This window comes from Lates calcarifer, linkage group LG13 (genome assembly GCF_001640805.2).
Source record: "Lates calcarifer isolate ASB-BC8 linkage group LG13, TLL_Latcal_v3, whole genome shotgun sequence".
Taxonomy (NCBI): Eukaryota; Metazoa; Chordata; class Actinopteri; family Centropomidae; genus Lates; species Lates calcarifer.
In genome coordinates this window covers 20,589,240-20,609,824 of record NC_066845.1, presented here as the reverse complement: position 1 = coordinate 20,609,824, position 20,585 = coordinate 20,589,240, and the positions used below count along the sequence as shown (strand labels likewise).

Genomic DNA, 20,585 nt, shown 5'->3' with positions numbered 1-20,585 from the left:
TTGTCTACTGTCGAGCCAACAAAAGAGTGAGCAAATAAACTGTTGAATGATTTTGTAATTCTTCAGCAGGCTGGTCACCAGGCCATTGCTGGCAGTGTGGCCAGGGCTTTGAAAGAGCATTTAAACATTTGTGTGAAAACAATATTTGCAAATAAATGAAGTGATAAAAGAAAATATGATCCAAATCCAAATAATTAAAAATGAAAGGGGAGTTGCACGGGGGGAAATGTGGGCTCATGGCCTCTGTCTTTGTCCCAGAGTTTGTCTACCTGACGACTACTCCTAAATTATCTTATTTTATTCATTAATCATATTTACCAAAAATGTCTCAGGTTTAGGGATAGAGTCTGAAAAAAACTGAAGATCCAGAGAACAAATGAATAAAATACTGTGTGTCCTCAGTGGTAACCATGGCAAAGGATTTTCTGCAGCACTGACCAACTGGAATTTAAAATGGTACAATACTGACCTCTTGTGGCATGGAATACATTTTATATATTTTTCTCTGTAAAAGAATCAGTAGTAGAAGTGAGTTACAGTCAATTGTTAACTGGTGTGAACCGAACATTTCTCTTGTTCTCAGTCAGGGAGTGTTTGAGCCCATCCCAGTATTGAAAGAAAAGTGGGTTACACCCTAACTAGTCACAGGGCTTAAGGACAAATCTACATTCACAGTCTTCTGCAGGTATTTAGAGATTCTGATTCACCTAACCTGCATGTTTCCACACTGTGGACAGAAAACCCACATGCACACAGGGAGAAAATGTAGCTGTGTGCCAAAGCCGCTTCACCTAAACAATAGGAGTGGTACCATCTACATACCAAACAATCTTCTATTTCCCCATCTGCCACAGACAGATCTCATTTCAAAGCCCACTGGCAGAGGGGAGGGATGTTTACAGTAAAGACCAATTATATTTTTTCTGCCAGAGTACATCCAATAAACCATAAAGCCGATGAATTATAGTTGTCATAAGTACAGTCATTTAGAACTGAGGCAGTAAGCTGCCCCAAATCTTTATGTGGTCTTTAAATTACGGCTGCTCTCTCTGTAGGAGAACACTAGCTGTGGATGTTGGAGTGAAGCCAGACATTCTCTGTTTGGGCAATCTGTTGTACTGCAGTTTAACTGAGCTGAATCACACAATGGGAGGAACCAGCGCTGCTGCTTCCTGACAGATGTGAAGCCTGTCAGGTTTAGACTAATGTAGTGTCTCCTTCAATATCTGCATTCACACAAGGGGAAGATCTGGTGTTTAACCAACTGTAGGTCATATCTGATCTGCTTCATGGGCGTTAAAAATGGATGAAATACATGTAATGGGTGTAAAAGCAGCAAGACAAGACAATCAATCAGTCTGAATTAAACGCACATTAGGACACAAAACTCAAGATAATAACTCCCTTAGTTCTGCCTGAGATTTGATCTTGTTATTGCTGGATATAATTATCTTTGAGCATTCTAAGAAAACCAAAAAAGGCATGCTCATAAATCATATTACTACTAAGGTAAGAGTAGCGTCAGATAATACCAGATATATGTATGTCTGCTGGGGTCATTAATCTTCTGCCTTGTCCCTGTTAAGTACAGTTGTGCCAAAGTGCCAAATGCAGAAATGATTCAGAAATCAGTCAGACAATTAATCAATTAATCCATTCGTCTATTGTCAGAAAATTAGCAGCAACAAATTAGCAACACTTTTTAAACTGTTTAAATAGGCAAGTAAAGTAACTTTTTAAGCAAAAATGCCAAACATTTGTTGTGTAAATATGTAAATACTGGCTGCATTTTTGATCTTTTATGATTGTAAATTTAATATCTTTGGTTTTTAGGACTGTCTTAATACATCAATTTGAGCTTCAGAAAATCTTGGTTTGCATTTACAGATGATGGCCAGTACTACTGTACATGTTAGAAAAGTTGCATAAAGCCTTTTGTGGCTCCAGAGGGAGCTGTGTGATGTCACTTGATGTCACTTGAGTCAGAGTTGGTTGGGGCTGAAGACTACAAGGTTGAAATGACAATAAAATAAAATAAAATAAAACAAAAAATCTGGGTTTGGAGAAAAGAAATGGGCTCACCAGACCTCTGTGGTCTTCTTATCATCTCTGACTGGAGCTTGCTGTTCATTAGCTGCTACCAGCATAACACACTTGAATCTCTGCCCACAATAAGGATGGATGAGTTACATTGTGGGTAATGTAAGCACAGTTTTTACATCAGTAAATGCTGGGGTAAAATAAATCTAGGGCTTGTAGCATTTTTTTCATCTTTCCTCTGCTATATGTTGAAATTTGGTACAAAAACTCACTCTACCTGAACTTATGTAGATATACAGTATATACAGTATTATGACAGGAAAAAAAAACTAACTATCAATATTAATTCTGATACTCTAGTAGGCCTTTGAACCACATTCAGTTGATGAGTTCATGGATAACACCTCTGCCTCTTAGTAGCTTTCTCCATTAATGTTTGTCTAAAAATGAGACATTTGCTTTTCTGTCACAGTTATCATGTTTGTCACCTTTTAGAAATGAATTGATATAAACTGACTTTACATTCACACCTGAAGAGGCTTTTCTATGTTTTTTAACCAGCCTTTTTTTTTTTCATGCAATAGAATAGTGAGAGACTAAGGTGAGGATCTTGCATCAACCAGAGGATTACTCTTCAGATCTTGTGTTTGAATTTCCAACAACAGATGTTTGTCTGTCAGACATGCTTTGAGAAATGTCACATCTTGTTCTGTGAGGCTGCTGAGAACTATGATCATGTTTTATATGTGTGTGGTTGGCAGAAAAAAGAGGGCAGGGGGTCCCACCGCGGCCCTGATGTAAAACATTTTTATGAGTTTTTTAAGAGTAAGGTGGTGTGCTTCCATATCCTAAAATTCCCGTTCGTTTGTGGTTTGCTTTTCATGTTGGAAAAGTAACAAAGGGCTACTCATTTTGGGCTGCAGCTTTCTATGGAGGTAAAACAGCTGAAACCTACAATTTACTGCAGAGGGAATAACTGTGAAATACAGTATATCCTTATAATATGAAGGATATATCAAATTCAAATTCAGATTGTTGTCAAAATTCCATGACGTTCACAAAAGATAGTGATGGGCAAACCATGGAAGGAGATATGTTTTTTTCCCACTTCTTTGCCATTATAAAACAAAGAAATATCATCAAATTAGTGTCATTAAATTATTTCCTTGAGATCTAAATGTAATCATTTCTATTTCTGCTTTTGCACAGTAACAGGACATTAGATTTTTATCCCTTACTGGTACAGACAAAGCTTCATTTGACACGAGTCACAAGTCACTCATCAGGAGATCAGATTTCCACAGATAAGCCCAGTGTGCTGCTCTGTGCCAGGTTCAGGTCGCAGGGGGTTTTATGAGTTTGTGAGTTGAATAAAAAACAAAGGCATTAATGAGGTGAAACACACACACAAACCAATATGTGACTAATAATATGTAATAAAAACCCCATGAAATAAAGATGCTGCCATTACAGTAAAAAAAAAATAAAAAATCACATTATGTTTGGCACAATAGTTTGCTGGAGCATGAAAGGTCATTTTGGCCTTGGAAATCTTTACCTAAGGTCTTTTTTGTGTGTTTGTTTTACAAAGCCAGTATGCAGCCAGTATGCAGGATACACCTTCAACAGATCAGATAAACAGTTCATCACAGGGTTATTAAGAAATCTTGTGGGTGGCTTTACACAACAAAGAAGGTGCTGTTCTTCCAGCACAAACCATGCTTCTTTGAGTGACAGATGTGTTGTCCAGTTAGGGCTGGATTAACTTGGCAGGGCCCTGAGGCATAAATGAGCTCTGAGCTTAAATGGTACATTGTCAGTTTGTTGGGCAGCAGCCACAAATCTCTGACAGAGGCACAAGACTGGGTCAAAATGCAATGCATCAGTAGGGGCATTTATTGGCCTCCATACACCAAGAGAGATTCAATGTCAAGTTAAACAAGTGAACACCATATCTGCCCCCAAAGCCCCACATTTTTACATCATCAGTCACTGTCTGTAAAACCTCCATGTGCAAGGTTCACTTATGGAATGTACAATTACTCATTATGCTGAGCAAACAATACCATTAAATATACAATTGAATTGTATGTGCAATTATTTAAATTACTGCCATATGGAGCCTCTAGGACCCATTAAGGTTTGGGGCAGTTGCTCCCTTTGCCCGGTTGGTAATCCTGCGTGTAGTAGGCCTATTCAATAACACAGGAGACATGATCTTCATATAACAGAGGACCAGTTTCAGGCAATGCAACTCATTACTGAAGGAGTGAGAGATAGATGGACAGTAGTTTTCAAGGCATTTGTTTAAGGTAAAAGAAGCCTTTTAATCTTTGCTACAGGGTTTCTGGGAATTGTGGTCTTCCAAAAAAAAAAAAAAAAAAAAAAAAAAAAAAAAAAAAAAAAAAAAAACACCACTAGAAGGACTGTCACTGACATGAGATAAAAACTGTATTTGAAGGCTACAATAATGGATCTTACCAGTACTTTTCCATGAGGCTTTTCCCCCTTCAAACACTTGCATGCAGTTCTCATCTCCTTAGGATAAGATCTCTGGTATAATGGATTAGAGTTCAAATGTGCAGTATATCATATCTTTTACTAAAAACCACATAGAAGAATGTACATGTAATGAAACTTTCCTGATCCTTTTGGATTTATTTTATCTTGTTTTCTTTTGACAAAGATCAGTTTGCAGATCCAACAACTTAAACTCAGGTTCACATAGCTGAAGAATGGTTTGCCTCTTCAATGCATCACTCTGCCGTTCCTGTGAGAATATAACCTCATCTGGTCAGGGTTCACCTCCGCTGTGAGAAATAGTGCAGCTCTGGTGGAATCAGGAGAGCTTTCCTGCTATATAACTCTTAGAGACAACACAAAATACTGGCCTTGAAAACAAACCAAGTTGAAACGAAGCCCTGGAGTTCATTCAGCTCTCGGTTTTTAACTTTTTGTTCTTAAATCATAACAAGCACCAGGAACTTTGTGTCTCGTAGCTCTTCTCTCAAGTGTGTCAGTGTGTTTGTAAAATCTGAAATATGAATTAACGCCCAACACCAAAATAACACCAGAAGCCAACATGGTGTAAAATATGTACACTTTTATTTATGAGCATACAGCTTGTGGATTAATAAAACATTTGGATTTAAACTGAAAAAAAGAACCTATAAAAGTTCAATTAACTGAACTACAGATAAATAAAATATGAGTTAAATCAAAAATTATTAATGAAACTTTATTTACATAATTATAACTCAAGGTAAGTGTTCATCCTTTATATGGTATTCAAAAATTACATGTAGTTATATCATAATTAAAGATGCTTCAAATGAGTTTCTGTTGGTCACATTAACAACCTCTTAACATTTCCAGCCATACGAACTGCAGCATATTCAACCTCTGTTAAAGTTTCACTAACTGAGCTTCTCCTGCTGAAGTTACAGACAATCAAGAACCACAATCGTGGAATTTAGCTGCTTGTTAGCAATAAGTAAACAAAGCCCAGAGCTGTGTTTCTCAAGTGTTTAGACCTGGTCACACCAGAAAATGGTATAGCAATATACTCTTGTGAAATATTTGTGCTAGTAGTTTGGGGACATAGTGACTACTTGCTTGTTGGTGAACTAACTCTGGTGCTTTTCTTTATTTTCTCTCTACTGTTCTGTGAATGAACTGAAGATGAAAAACAAAGCACTATGAACTAAGCTAACGGTCAGTTAGCAAACTTATTTGTGCATCAGTTTTGCTCCGTCACTGACGGGACAATAAGTTGTCAGTTTATTCAAAAGTTGTATTTTCAGCCATTGACTCCTGTGTCGTATCTGTCAGGAGACCATTCCTCTTTCGTGAAGCGGTTACCTCTGCACAGAGGGTTAAGTAAAAGAGAACAGTTTCTTTCATTTGGGAATCTTTGGCTCTCCGTCCCTGAAAAGGTTGTCACTGTCAAGAGTGTTTCCTAGTGGTCAACAGCACAAATTTGCAGGAACACGACACAGAACATTTGTGCTGATTTACTTTGCCCCCATGAGCGAATCCACTCATCACATCAATTCCACTGCAATAAATTGCTGCTCAATTTTGCTGTGCTAAGTCCTGGTGTGAGCAGGCCTTTCAGCTTACACAAAGGCAACATTCAAAGCCATTACAGGCACTGTCAACAAACAAGAGCACTTTTAATACTTCGGTCAAAGGCAATCTCACCAATATATGGATATATGCTTATTAGACATGAGTCAAAAATCAACAGTAGTCACCAAAACACTATGCATAGCACAGTTTACGTATAAAAATAACCATGACTCGAGGAGTAGCACTGACAATAGTACATGCAGATACAGAGCAAGCACAAGTTTTGGCTTTTCAGAAAGCAAAAGAATAATCTGTTGAATGGATGCATAAATAGGACAGATGTACACGAATATCTGAATCTGTGATGGTTTGACTGGAATGTTTGGAGCCTGAAAAAGTTCAGCAGTCAGTTAACTACAAGGTCAAACCATATGACGGAAACATGCAGGAGAGGTGATACACTACCAAGCACCCTTGCAAGAATACATAAATAAGAATAAAAGCAAATAAACTGTGAGGTGCGGCACATGCAGAAAATCACACTGATAACCAGTGGTCCACTACTTCCTGAAATCAGCCAAGATGATCATTTAAAGCATGGGTGTGGGTGAGTTGTAAAAACCTTCATAAAAAGAAGTTACCCTGTGTGTTGGCTTCATTATTCAAAAGTCAAAAACTTAGTCCAAAATAAACAACATATAATTACTCATGGCTGAAGAACGAGAATAAATTGTGTAAGTTAGTCCATCAGTTTGTCTATGATATCCTTCACTTTTCTCCAACTAAATACAGGCACATAACAGACTTTAACCCTGAACTATTAAACAGGGAAATGGATATCACACCTATTGATAAAGTTATATATAAATAACTTGCGGGTATGAAATCTCAAACTTGGTCACAAAGGATACTATGAATGGGACATGCACATGAAATTACATGACAGGGACAGATTGTAGAGACGCAGTATTAAGGGTGCAGGTCTGGGTGGTCCTCAGAGAGGTGGGCACCGGTGCTGGGCTGCTCTGCTCAGCTAAACAGCTGCTACAGAAACAGAAAAATTAGTTAGCAACGTGATACTGAGTGATATTAAGGGTTTACCCTTATCACAACATACAGTGTTATTTGTCACAGCAAGAAAAGCATGTGTAACTACAGTAATAACAACAGCAATGACTCTGTTTTATGTAGGTGCACTGGTAAACCACAGCAGCAGTAGTGACTTCCACATGAACTAATCGTTCAGCTGCTGTCAACACTTACACTTACAATTTTAAACATTCTCAGGGATTCAACTTACAAAACTGTTATTATAAGTAAGTTATCATATTATATAAATTATGAATGAATAAAATATGTTTTCGTTTACAGGAACAATTTATTTGGTGTATTCAGTGAACACTGCCTTAGACCTGACAGTGATAGTTATTGAGGATTTAGTCTTATTTACAGCAGCAGAGCACCAAGTGAGTTTATGTGGCTAAAACAACTATTTATAATAATTATCAACTAGTAATTATTTGTGTCACACATAAATTGCAAAACACTGCTTTTGATGTTTGCTTTGATACAACAAGCATCAAAAAGAGAATGTATGATTTTGCTAAAAGTAAGTATTGATATCAAAAGCAGGTATAGGGTATTTGTAAGGACTGCATTAATATAATATATGCTGACCAAAGTGCTGAATGAATGCTTTATCTAATGTATAAAAACAGGAAATATATCATATTTTAATGAAAAATGTCTTAGTTTGGCCTGTAAAAATATTCTTGGCAGGTGAGGAAAAACTAATTTCAAACAATGAAAAGAACAACAAATGAATGTTGGATACCATTTATGCATTTGTCTTGTCCAACATTCCCCACTGACACTAAATATTCTCATGTGTACAGCCTAATTTACAGGTTTGTTGGCATGCTGTGGCCAGTCGGCGAGTCTGTACACAGAGCCAAACAACACCTTATCAGGAGCAGAATGTCTTTTGGATAAAATGCCAGGACACCGACTTGGCGCCGTCTGCCTCTGAATGAATGCTCAGCAGTCAGGGGCTGTGCAGGCCAAGTCTGGTTTTGCTACAGTGCAGTCACGCCACTAGAGGCTGATCCATCACACGGTTCAGCTTTTCACCTGGGGGGGCTCCCAGCCAAACATACATTCCTGCTTTAAGCTAGTCAGGCCTTCAGCCATAATGGGGAAGGAGAGAGGATGGGAGAGGACTGCTTGATAGATATGTGATGAAGGTCAGTACTGGCAAGTTTTTGATCTGTAACCACAGGAGGCCAAAAAAAACCCAACTCTCAAGCAATTAAAACGAAATAAATACTAAGTTATGAAAAAAGTTCTTTCAAGGCTGTAATTTTTGGTGTTTTATGTTTATCAGAGCAGAAAGTCCCTCCATCAATCAATATTTTATATATTAACAGCTGATAAATGGCTATGCGTAATGGAAAATAGGTCATTTGTAGTGACGAACCCACAGAGAATTGTCATCCAACTCTGCAGTTGCCTGTGCCTTTATTATTTTAATTTAGACTCACTGCTCTGATCAACCCTTTCCAGGCAGCTGTTTTCAGTTTCCACACATAGCCTCAACCTACCCAGCCTACCCAGACAGATAAAATCATTCAGTTTCAACTGAAAGTTTTGCCCACATACCTGTCTTGAGCCTCCTAGATAGCGTCTACCAATAGCCTGCATGCAGTGTTTAGGGAACATATTGCTATGCAGCATTAGCAAATAGCTGGGATGCTAGGCAGTTAGGGAACATCGGTATACTTTAGCATCTGCTGACAGCCTGCATGTGAGGCGTTTAGAGACAATTTTTTGACAACATGTTCCTGAAAGAACTTTATGAGGTGATGGCATGATGTCAGTTGTTGTTTTTCAGCCTGTTCTGCCTCTCTGAAGTAGTCAAAAAGAGAACCAACCAGGCCAAAAGGAACAGGGAAACAAAAAGAACTGATGCAGTTTTAAACCCATATTTTTAGCCACCTGGGAGCTGCAGAAACCAGTGCACAACTACAACTGACAGGTTATCTTTTTTATTAGCAAACAGCCTATTATCTTATCCAGCAATTACGGATAGAAAACAGTTGGCAGCTGCAGCTGAAAACAAAGCTGATGAGAGGTGTGAGTGAACCAAAACAGAAAGGTTGTTGACTGTAAAACCAAAACAATGAGCTGAAAGATGTTAAAATGCTCTGTAGAAATGAGTGGAACTGCAGAGTCTAGAATTCTAAGTCACAGTCATGTGGTCCACTGTTTCAAATATTGATTATAGCAGCTTTAAAAAAAGGCTTACTTATCCTTACAGTAAACACAGGGAGGTTTCATAGCAGATTTTACAGAGTGACCCCTGAAGATGATGAAATGGCAAAAGAGGAAGCTCAGTCACAATCAAACTATGACAGAACTTAATGATGACGTATTGGCTGATACAGCCTTTAATAAAAGGCTGATAGTAGGTGGATACACTAATGCGTCAGTCTAAGCATGGAGAAACAGAAGAGAGACCCTGGCAGGATAAAGAGGCTTAAACACTGGGTAGTATAGATACACCGTCTGTGTGTTCAGTCTGCTTGCTGACTGTGGTTTACCTGTCTTCAACCACGGGAAAGCTCCAGTGCACTCTTCTCTCAGCAGCTACTTATAAAAGACCTGAGTTTACATTCCTCAACAGGACATGTATATGTATCGAGGCGCTCAGCTGAAACTTCAAGCGAAGATTAATAACTGTATACATCTGTATACAGGCAGTGGTTTATTCATCCAGAGGGATCTACGGGCTCAAAAAATGTTGCCAAACACAACATTCCTCTTAGGTAAAATATTTATGGGGTATGTCTTACTCTGCCTGATGGTAGTGTCTACACTACAGTGCAGACTGGGTTCTGTCCAGCGTCTATACAAAGTACTTTTCAGTATGATTTGGGCCCAGCACAGGTTAGGATGACACCATGAAATGAGCTTCCCCTTTTCTGTGCACAGGAGAAAAAGAAGGGATTTCCTGTAATAGAGACTGGAACAATTTATGGGACGAGATGTGCTCGAGTCAAAAACCATGAGGAGTCTGCCAGGGTGAAAGATCTGCAGATATATAAAAGCCATCTGTGGCTGATGATCTTACTGTGCTGAAGGTTTTAGCATTCAAACAAAACGAAGTGTGTTGTGGGACAGTAATTAGTGATATGGAATGATAAATGCTGAGCAATGCTCTTAATGAAACACATTTTATAACAGTGTAAATAAGGAAGAGAACATTTCTTTGGAAAAAACATTTCCCAGAAAACGTCTCCTTTCAAAAGACATATTTTAATCATTTGGTGACTTGCTGGATGACTTGGTCTTAATAATCTCGTATTCCAGTGTAATAAAATCTAAGAACAAGAGGGAAGATTGGGAACATCGAAAACAAGCTTTAATGTTGGAGGTTTACGCTGGTTGCTGAGAAATTCTGCATTAAGGTGACACTGAGTCATTTTTAACAGAAACTGCAGGAACACTAAATCTAATGTGGTTCTGTGTTGCTGTATTGTTGTGCATGGCTCTAACATTGTACCCAGTGTTGAGTCACAGGGAAAGCATATGAGCAAATGTAACCACTGTATGACAGACTTTAATCATCCAGGTTCTATTTAGGCCATTCACCTGAAAGCACAAACTAAAAGCCATACTGAAGCAGCCCTATATTCCTTTGGTTCAGTTACCGCCACTCTTTTTCTACCTAGATTTACGGTACCTCCCTGTCTTCCCATTAGAAACCGTCCTACCTACTAAATCAAAATGCAGATACGGTATGATTCTGAATGAAAAGCTTTTACTGAGAACCTTCCCTGCATTTACAGTTACACTAAATGATAAAAGAGAATTTCAAGGATTGTGACAAGTCACCAGCTCCCACGAATATGACAGAGCCTGCTGAAAGTGGGATTAAACTGGTGTGGCAGAAGTCACCAGGACTCACCAGAGCCACTTACTCTAAGGTGCTTATGGATGAAAACATCTGCCAAATTGTTGGTTAAAATCTTAGCCACAGGCAAACTATGAAAACAATTGTTTTGTCATATAATATGGACAAAACACTTCAGCAGCATATTTTAGCTCTTTAGAGAGACCAAACCCTCTTACCACAAAGACAGTCTGTTGTTTGAGTTGGAGTGAAGGCTAAGTTGAAGAGGTGTTGCAGCTCTCTATTATAATCTATTGTCTGAAATCTGTGGTAGTTGAGATTTCAGCAACTAATGTTGTGTTCATGTCTTTAAAATCTCAGTAAATACAACCTGCTTACTCAGAAGAATAATTTATATTAACAACATGAAATGTAAGAACATTGACAATAACAACAACATGAAAAGTGAGAAAAGTGACTGCAATTTCTTTATGGTTAATTTTAAATCCTTCATTAGGCACAAATACAACATGCGACCACATTTAGTGTGATTTATTACACTGTGTCTATGAGCCTGAGCTATAATTCTTGCTTCCTAGTTTGTTTTCAGGCACCAGCAACACTTTCAAACTGAAACCATGATATCTGACTCTTCAACTTCTTCCAAAATGACATGAATGTGGTAGAAGCCTGGCTGGTACACAAGGAAATGAGTTATTTTAACTCTAAGTGATTTATTACATCTATATTAAGACATGTAACTGCAGAGATATGTAACCAAATGTGCTTTTGTGCCAAAAGGGCACTTAGTCACTCTTTGGTTTCAGCTGCTGGATTTGGCTTGTGTGTGTGTGCTCTGGACAGTGAACTACTGTATATGTCCACAAAACCCGCAGTGGACTAAAAGACAAAACATTGAGCACTATGCAACAAATGAAATGAAATCATAAAATAGGTAGAATTATCCTTAACGTTTTACGAAACGAGCAGTTAGTTAATATTACTCACAGATGAAGAGACTTTAAACTTTAATGTGGGATTTTTCTTTGGATGAAGAGGAGGCATGACAATAATGGAGAGCAGGGCAAATAGACTGAACCCTTTTTTTTTATTACTGCTCCTTTTCTTTGCAATGTTTCCCAAAAATTAATAGGAAAATGTATTTCATAATTGAAAAAATGTACTGTGCAATTTAAAATGTTGTTCGTGTACATACTTAGTAGCCCAGCCTTAGGTCTGTACTTGTAATAATGTGTAAGTACTTGTGACACTCACCGTGGCAGCTTTTATCTAGTCAGGCTTCGGTCTTCAAAGATGGTGACTTCAATCTTAGCAGGGCTCAGTCAGGGAAAAACATCTGGGGCAAGGTTGGGTTCATTTTTCATTTAATTAAAGCCAACTAAAATGTGAATTCTCTTCTTTTTACATGAGGAAATATAACCTGTAATAGTTCAACTACTGTGGTATTTTTTGTTGAAAAAAACAAGTTCAGTTAGTGGCTTTTAACTAACACCATTTCCCATGAAGCTTGGTTTATATTTCTATGTAGGACAGACGCAGGAGCCTATGTTGTTGTGTCTCATACATTTATACCCAATGCAGTGGTGGGTCTATGTCACCCTGCAGTTACAACACCAATACGGTAGCGGGCAGTGGGATGTCTGTGCCACTGTGTTCAGCTTCCTCACGTACTTAATGTTGGAGTTTGAGAGAATAAACTGCTTTTACTGAAATTACTGCAAGGCAGAAAAGAGTGAATACGTTGGGGGAGATGGTGCAGGACCACTGAACTGAAAGAGGCAGATGGCCTTGAGCTGAATGAGCAGACCAATTACACATGTAAGCCCTGAACCTTCATGGCATAAACGTCACAGCTGCACAGAAGTGAGTCCATGCACGAGGCTTTTTATTGTAAAAACACTGTGGTGTTGTCCCTTGACATTGTGTTGCTCAGAGAAGAGTGTTGGTGAGTTTAATGAATAGAGATGAAACCAGATTATGGTGTCAGAAATGCCTGTGCTGCCACATTTGCTGCTTTTTCATGGGAGCTGTAGTTCAGTCTCTTAAGGCAACTGATTTAGTGGATGGTGACTGGTCCTGTGGAAAGTTAAATACCAGGACACACTTCATTTTTTTTAAAAAGAAAAGATGAAAAGATGAAAGAAATGCTGAATGAGAGAATGCATTGAGTTACTGAAGCTAATGGAATAACACTGGCTCTCTGTAGCAGTTTCAGTTTAACATAAGGAGAGGAGATTTGTAAGAGATTAAAAAAGGAAAATAGAGAAGAAAAAAAAACTTACAACCCCTCAGTCCTGGAGGGAAATGTCAATTTTTAGAATTCATACATCAGTCACATCATCAGACAATTTCAAATATGCTTCCTTGGTTCAAATGTTAAAAGAAAAGTTCAGGTGAGACATTCCTGTCAATCTCACAGTGCTCCTGTGCAAAAACAGCTCGACAGTGTCAGAGAAATAATCCAGATCACTGTAAACCCCATAAAGTCATAGGCAAGAGAGGGAACAAAGCTCAGCTGTGAACAATTTCAGTCATATTTTGTTATCCCTAATCTCCCCTTGCCGCCCAGTTGCAATTAATTGGGATGTTGAGTCACCCCACACTCACACACGCTGGTAAAGCCAGGATGTTGGTGCACTGGCTGATTTTATGCAGATGCTATGGATTACATACTAACTTTTATCTGGTTGTTTTATAGGGTATCCCTACATAGCACTGGGTTTCCTGTAAGCTGTGCAAACTGCTGCTTTCCATTTTCATCCAGCAGTTACAAGGAAAGACGTGGTGGGGTAGGAGGCCTGTAAATCACTGCATCCATTAGGTCATTGTGAAAGCTTCTTGTTGTGCTTAAAACTGCGGTGCCATTACGTTCACATTTCCTGATCTCAGGATGTTTAACAAGTTAAATTTGGTCAAAATATTCAAGAATGAGCGTATGTGGAGTACATGCTCATTCTTGCTCAACAAGGTTTTTTATTGATAGTGTTTGTAAGGTTGGTGATCTGAGTTTAACTCCTATTTCTTTCACTGTGTTGATCTGGAGAACAGTTTTCTATTTAGGGGTTCATTGTTTGCAGTTTATTGCTTAACAATTAGGCAAGGCTTACCTGTTAAGACTAAGGAATGTTTCACCTGAGAGCAGATAAGAAACTGTACTTCCTGGCTACAACAGACATTGAAGTGTAGGATACAACTCGCAGGCCTCTCTCAATGGGGTCAGTGAGCAAGAGGCCTCGTGGTGCATAGATCTTGTCATTCTGCTCCTGAATGTACTTTGCAATCTTCTTCAAAACCTGAATGGACACACCAGTCACAGTTTTAGATACAATTTCACACTGACAGCAATCCAGTGGTGTACTTAAAAATCAGGTCTGATACAAAATATTTTGTAATATAGGCTTAGTTTACAAGCTGAAGGTGTTGGGATGAGTTCTTGAAACAAAAAGTAACAGTTCAAGGCGAAATGTGATGAGGATAATGGTGCACATTCTCACATTCAGTCTTTCCTCAAAAGTATTTATTGTGTTGCATTTTGTTATGCACACAAAAAAGTGACTAAATTACATGATGCACAGTCCTAATGGGGGTGAAAACAACCACAATTCACAGTTATGTGTTAGTGCTCTTGCTCTCCTGCAATAGATACTGTTGCTACCTGGAGTCAAACTAACAAATCCCTGTCTGGCTCAGGAAGCAACTAGAGGATCCAACTAGCTAACCCAACACATTCTTGAGCTGAAGGGCTGAATAATAGCCTCCATTTTTACTTTGGTAATGACCAGTCAATTTAAATCGCATGACTTTATGAGTGCTCATAAAACCCAAACCAAGCCAAATGTTTTTTATCCCTGTTCACTCCTGTCCACTAAAAGACAAATTCATAGGACAGGAAAAGACCACTGACATGCTGATCCATTTACATTTCATATGAACTGGGCCAAAAGGGATTTTAGTTGAATATAAATCAAATTTATTTGCTAGCTCTCATAGAAGTCATAAAATTGTTGATTTGCAGCCAAGCTAAAAGATTTCACACAGCAGCAACGCAACTTCTTACAGCACTAACCTCCATCATCTTCAATGTCAATTATACACTGTCATTAACACTTGACTGCAGAAAGCAAACAAAAGATCCAGCGTCTTAACACTCTATATCTACAATGATTGTTGATCATTAGTGCTTTAGAAATGTTAAATACTTGTGCCCATATTATACATGAGTTTGATCAGCCTTTGAGGAATATCAAACCCTCATTTTAAACTTAAAAGAGGTCAAAGGTTCCTACTCCTGGCTTTTTATTTGTGAGGATTTGCTTTTGATACAAGACTTTAAAATGATGAAACAGACTTCATGAAAAAAAAAAAAAAAAACTGTGACTAGATATGTGACTAAATCCATATATTTTCCTTGATAAATCAGGAGAACTCATTTATTCAAACGATCAATTTATAGTTAATTCATAGATTAGACTATGCCCATACAGATATGGCAATGGCTGTTTCTGAGATTACTGGCATGGTTGTAGCTACTGCTGTGATTATTTTGATTGGCAAGGTTGTAACACAAGTTTTTAAAGTATTCGTATGCGTGTATTGTGTTGGCTAAGCATTGTGTCAGATCTGATAGAAGCATCATGTTCAAATCATGACAGGACTGTCTGGCTTTACAGTACCGTCTTAGCTAATGCTGCTGTCTTAAGTGTTGCAAGAGTAGCCAGCCAGTCACTGCAACAGCTAATGTTACAGTCATAGTAATAGCCATATAGCTACAGAAATAACTATTGCCCATTGCAGCAGCTACAGTCATAGCCAAAGCCACAACCACAACAATAGCCAGAGACATAGGCACAGACTCAGCAAGGCTACGGCCATAGCACTGAGTGTACCCACTCACACTGTGAGCAGCTGGTGGCTATGGCTACAGTAAGAATTTGGCTTTCCTCAAAAAGTACTGAAGTTAAATGCCCATCCCCATGCAATACTTCTGCCTGCATCTATGCATTTAAAATGTCTTTCACCTTTTCATAGTGAGTCTCCATGCACAGGAAGATAGTGTATGCTGTGAGGCAGGCCAGACAGCCTTCAATATATGACTGACTTCCCAGCTTCTCAGCTTCAGCATACAGGTTATTGAGCGTCCGCACCGTCTCCTCAAACTGCTGTTTGTCAATCTAAAATGCACAGAAACATAAAGGAAGAACAAAGGGTTAAAATCATTGGACAAGGCACAGAGCCAGATGTATATTTGGACAGTAGTGTGTAAGTGCTTTCTGCCTCTGTCAGGATATTTGAGTGGAAACACTGTCTTCTTAGCACCAGATCATTTTCTCCCATTCTTTCCATGTCTAGATAAATGAGGGGCTGAATTTTCTTGGACTGGTCATACATCAAGGGAATACTGGGCCTCCTTCCCACACTGGAAACACCTCCTGAAATTATTAGGATGCCTTGGCTGTATGCTCTGTGAATGTTTTCACTTAATAGCGGACAATACAAAAGCACTGAAAAGCAGGACACACACAGTGACAAATCTAGGAAGGAATACTGATGGTTTCTCCTTGTCCAATGGCACAGACACACCTTGAAGAAGATAACGACGCACCTCAGTGGTTCTGTAGATTGGAGCTTTTGGGAAACAAACTGGAACCATGGCTGGCTGATAAGTGAACCAACCTTTCTCAAGAATTCCTCAAATGAAAGCTTGCTGTGGAGAAGACTGATGGAGGGTGGAGGATGTTTGGACTCAGAAACTGTTTTGACTGGGGTGTCGACACTAGTCCCATGCTGGCTCAGAATGGATCCGGTGATCTCTCTGTGATTCTGAGGGAAAAAGAAGGAGCCTCCAGACCAGACAAGGAGCCAGCCAGGGGCCTCCTGAGCCTCTGAAAAGCCTCCAATGTTCTGCTCCCTTGTGCCCAAGGAATGCAACAACAAGCTCCAACACATCAGCGGTCTTAGGCGTGTTTGGTACCCGCCATTGAGAGCCTTTGTTCTCTTTCTAATTTTCCAATTCAGAGGCTGGGATTCAAACCACATTTCTCCGCTTGAGCATCTTTCCATTACGTCTGATGCAGCCATATTAGGATCCAGAAATGTTAGAAAAGAGTGCAGAGCTGAACTGGGTCTACAAATTCATGCAAGGAAGAGAACATTCTCTTAACTGTAACTGTCAATAAATATAATTTGAATTTAGACAAGAGTCAGAGAAAACTGTTGGTTTTCAATTAATGAAGCATTCTCGAATGGTTTAGCAAGCTAGCTGCCAAATACATTTAGAAAATTCAGTGCTTTCCCAGTTGTTTGGTACCATTCTTCAAAACTATTTAAACAGGAAAGAGCTACCAAAAATAATAAATCCCACAGCCTAAGATAATTGTCGGCAAGAATGTGATGTTACAGCATGCAAGCCTCTGAAAAACAAGGCCAACTCCATGGCAAAATCAGACATTGGGAGAACATGAGCCTTTTATCAACATTTCAAACATTCTCAAAAGTGACATGACGTAAAGGACAGGCCTAAAAAAAATGGAAGCCACTAAAGAGCTTGGTATTATACTGCATATTTCATAATGGGATTACAGCAAATCATTAAAATGTACATGTGGGAAGAACACTTTACAGTAAGGGACTTAGACTTTTACCTCCCACAGAAAAAAAACTATTTTCTTTTGTCCAGCAGTTAAGTGTGTGTGTGTGTGTATGTGTGTGTGGACTGAATCCTCCCGAAAAAACACAGGAGACCACCCAATCAAGAGGGAAGTGCCAATAAACCACCAGTGTGCGGTTTAAGTGTTGTGAAGCTGCTCTTTTCATGTGGTGCATGCATTTCAAAACTGCAGCTTTCTGTCCTGCGAACTCTGAACTGTTTGGCTGGCACCGCCTTTAATGTGGCGTAGAGCCTGCTCAGTCACAGCGACCTGCTCTTCCTCCTTCACATCATTACCAATGCCTGCTCTTAACCCACTTCCACCGTGGTTCACATAAGGACACAGTCCAGCAGGGTTCCTCTGGAGAAGTTGCTGACAGTATTTTTTTCAATGTTCACACTGATTTCAGCTGAATTTTTTATTTGTTTGTTTTTAAGGCCAGAACAGCAACTGACCGTTCTGATATGGATGGTTTGCTGGGATAAATGCACCACTCAGCAGTGTTTTCTTCAACATCAAGCAAATTTATGTTTCATTACTTCTCTTTAGCAGTTAATGAAATGTTTTTGCTCCACAGTAATAAAGGAGAACAACCTGAGACACAGTGGCTAGAGTCAATAAAGCAGAAGTAGAGTGAAATAAACTGATGATACTGAATGAAATAAACTGATGATACTGAATGACTGGTTCACACTGCAGTCCCAAAGCAAAAAGAGCATGTGTTTGTATGTTCACTATGCACACACGCATGAATACAAGGAGAAGTGACCAGTCCAGCATGTTTTTCTGCCTTTCACGCATGTTGGAAAGGGCTTCTCAACAGTATGTTGTGTAGCTTGCTTAATATGTCTGGATAGGTTTGATAGATAGTTGTTTTTTCAAAAGCATAAATTGTGACTCAACAGAAGAGGGGTGTTCCTGAGCAAACAGACACTATGGTTATTTCAGACATGTCTGTAAGACAGAGAGGACTGAATGGAGTTCAAGTTTTTAGACAGCACAGAAAAATGACTTTAGAAGTTGGAGAGTTTTATGTATATGGCAGAAACCAAGTCATAATGATGTAAGTACCCTGTACCAGTTTTATCCGTGTTCACAAACTAATGGTTGTTTAATTTGTTTAACTTTAAAATCACAATGCCGTCTATTTCCTATCACAGGTGCTGTGGTGGATCTGATTTCTCTTAGAATATGGAAAGGAGGAGCATGCTTCATTTATTTCAAACGGACAAATGAAAGAAAAACAGAATGAGAAATTGCACTGATTTACAGTAATTAGCAGAAAAGAAGCTAGCCCGCATGTGATGTCATGACTGTAATGGATGGCATGGGGATGTGAAGCAGATGGTGTTCTGCCAACCATTTTTATGTATTAGTGTGATGAAGCAACTCATTCTGAATAACAGTTAAGAGGTGTATCCTACCCGGGTCTCCAGCTCAGAGGGGAACTTGGTCTGGAACTGGCACACAGTACCATTCGTATAATCTCTCTGAATGAAGACTTTGGCAGCAACGGCTGCTTGTTGCCTCATGTCCTGCAAGCTGTGAGTCTGTGGAAATAGGAGATTACAGTTTTAATTGTCTCTACAATTTTTGGTGTGACAAAAGTGTGAAAAATATACATTGCAAGTTGTATGTATTTTTCTTATGATTTTTATCAATTACATTGAATCCTGGCGTATATCATCTTAGACAAGACTCTTGCTTTACAGAAATTCACAAAATGTCAAAAAGATGGTATTTGATGTGAAGGAAAGGCATTCATCCTATTTGGGTTTTTATGTTTTCTCGTTCTTCATCTTTTTTTTTTTTTTCCTTGGTCAAATTCTCACACTTGACAGCCTTGAACCTGAGACAGTTTGGAATGATAAATTGAACATTTAGTTAAATTGTGAATCCATTATCAAAACAATAAAAGTAAATGAATTCACTCCGTCTTTGTACTGTCAGGAGAGATATTTTAAACGAAGCACCCACGGCCTTATCCTTCCATGCCCTGTAACCAATATGGTGCTCTATGGTCCAGATGTGTGTGAAGATACAGAATTAACACACTGCCAATTACTCCTCAAACCCAGCTTTACGCGGCTTGGCTGCTCGGTGAAATTAAAGCATTTTGCCGAGATTATTGCATACATTAGTCGTTTTAAAGATATACAAGCTTGTTAACAAAGATACAGCTAACGACACCACTAATAAACATTACCAGGCAAGTTGCCGAACGAGCAGTGAGCTACCAGGCTAAGGCTAGTCAACTTTACCGCTGTTTTGCAGACATCCCAGGAAAAATGAAAAACTGACGTTAGGAACACAATTGCTTGCAAACTACTAACGTATGTGAAATAATATTCAAAATCCTCCGTGCCTTACCTCTGCCATGTTGATATTTATCTTCCGCTAGCAGCTTTTTAGCATGTACTACGAGTTATCCTCTCCGGAGGGGAACTTTTGTTTAATAACATAGGTTCCGGGTACAGAAGACTTGAAAGAAGAAAGTCCTCTAAACAACTGAGCCCCGAAGCTTTTAAAATGTGTAGGGTAACAAAGTACATACTCATAAAGGAGTATTTTTAAAGAGTGGTACTGCTATGCTTAGGGCTACTCTAAATTCTTCCTCTCCTCTCCATTACATATGCATATGCAGAGAAGTAGACTTTAGAAATCATTCTATACTTGCAAATTAATTTTGCAATACACTGAGGGCTTCAGTAATGATTACTTTGTTAAAGATAAACGTCTGATTTTAAAGATAACTTTAAATCAGACAGGATCACTGTGATGCACTACATATCTTGTAGTAGTAACAAGCAAGTTTCACAGTTTAACAAGTTGGCCGAAGCTGAGGGTACTGAAAAAAAAAAAACACCAAAAGTGGTCTGGATGATAGGGAGGACACATACAGAAAATTAAAACAG

At 38.8% G+C, this 20,585-nt stretch overlaps 1 protein-coding gene across 2 annotated transcripts; it reads right to left on the bottom strand.

Moving 5' to 3' along the window:
• Window positions 1-5,128: 5,128 nt before the first annotated feature.
• Window positions 5,129-20,159, bottom strand: LOC108878607 (golgin subfamily A member 7). 2 transcript variants are annotated; one of them, XM_018669474.2, is made up of 6 exons: window positions 20,041-20,159; window positions 19,095-19,220; window positions 16,042-16,194; window positions 14,215-14,316; window positions 12,278-12,330; window positions 5,129-7,155 (listed from the first exon to the last, which is right to left on the bottom strand). In XM_018669474.2, the coding sequence occupies exons 1-5, from the start codon at window positions 20,047-20,049 to the stop codon at window positions 12,289-12,291; spliced, it is 432 nt and encodes a 143-aa protein (XP_018524990.1). In that variant the 5' UTR covers window positions 20,050-20,159; the 3' UTR covers window positions 5,129-7,155; window positions 12,278-12,288. The 2 variants fall into 2 exon arrangements, with proteins under 2 accessions (XP_018524990.1, XP_018524991.1); XM_018669475.2 differs by having other exon boundaries at window positions 5,129-7,152.
• Between the last annotated feature and the right edge of the window lie 426 nt (window positions 20,160-20,585).

Excerpts from the sequence above, each read along its gene's own strand:
- LOC108878607 (XM_018669474.2), bottom strand. Across the intron at positions 14,317-16,041 it reads TGGAGACTCACTATGAAAAG|GTTTTGAAGAAGATTGCAAA; the intron begins GTGAAAGACATT and ends GTGTCCATTCAG. Across the intron at positions 12,331-14,214 it reads TTGAGAGAGGCCTGCGAGTT|ATTGAAGTCACCATCTTTGA; the intron begins GTATCCTACACT and ends AGCCCTGCTAAG.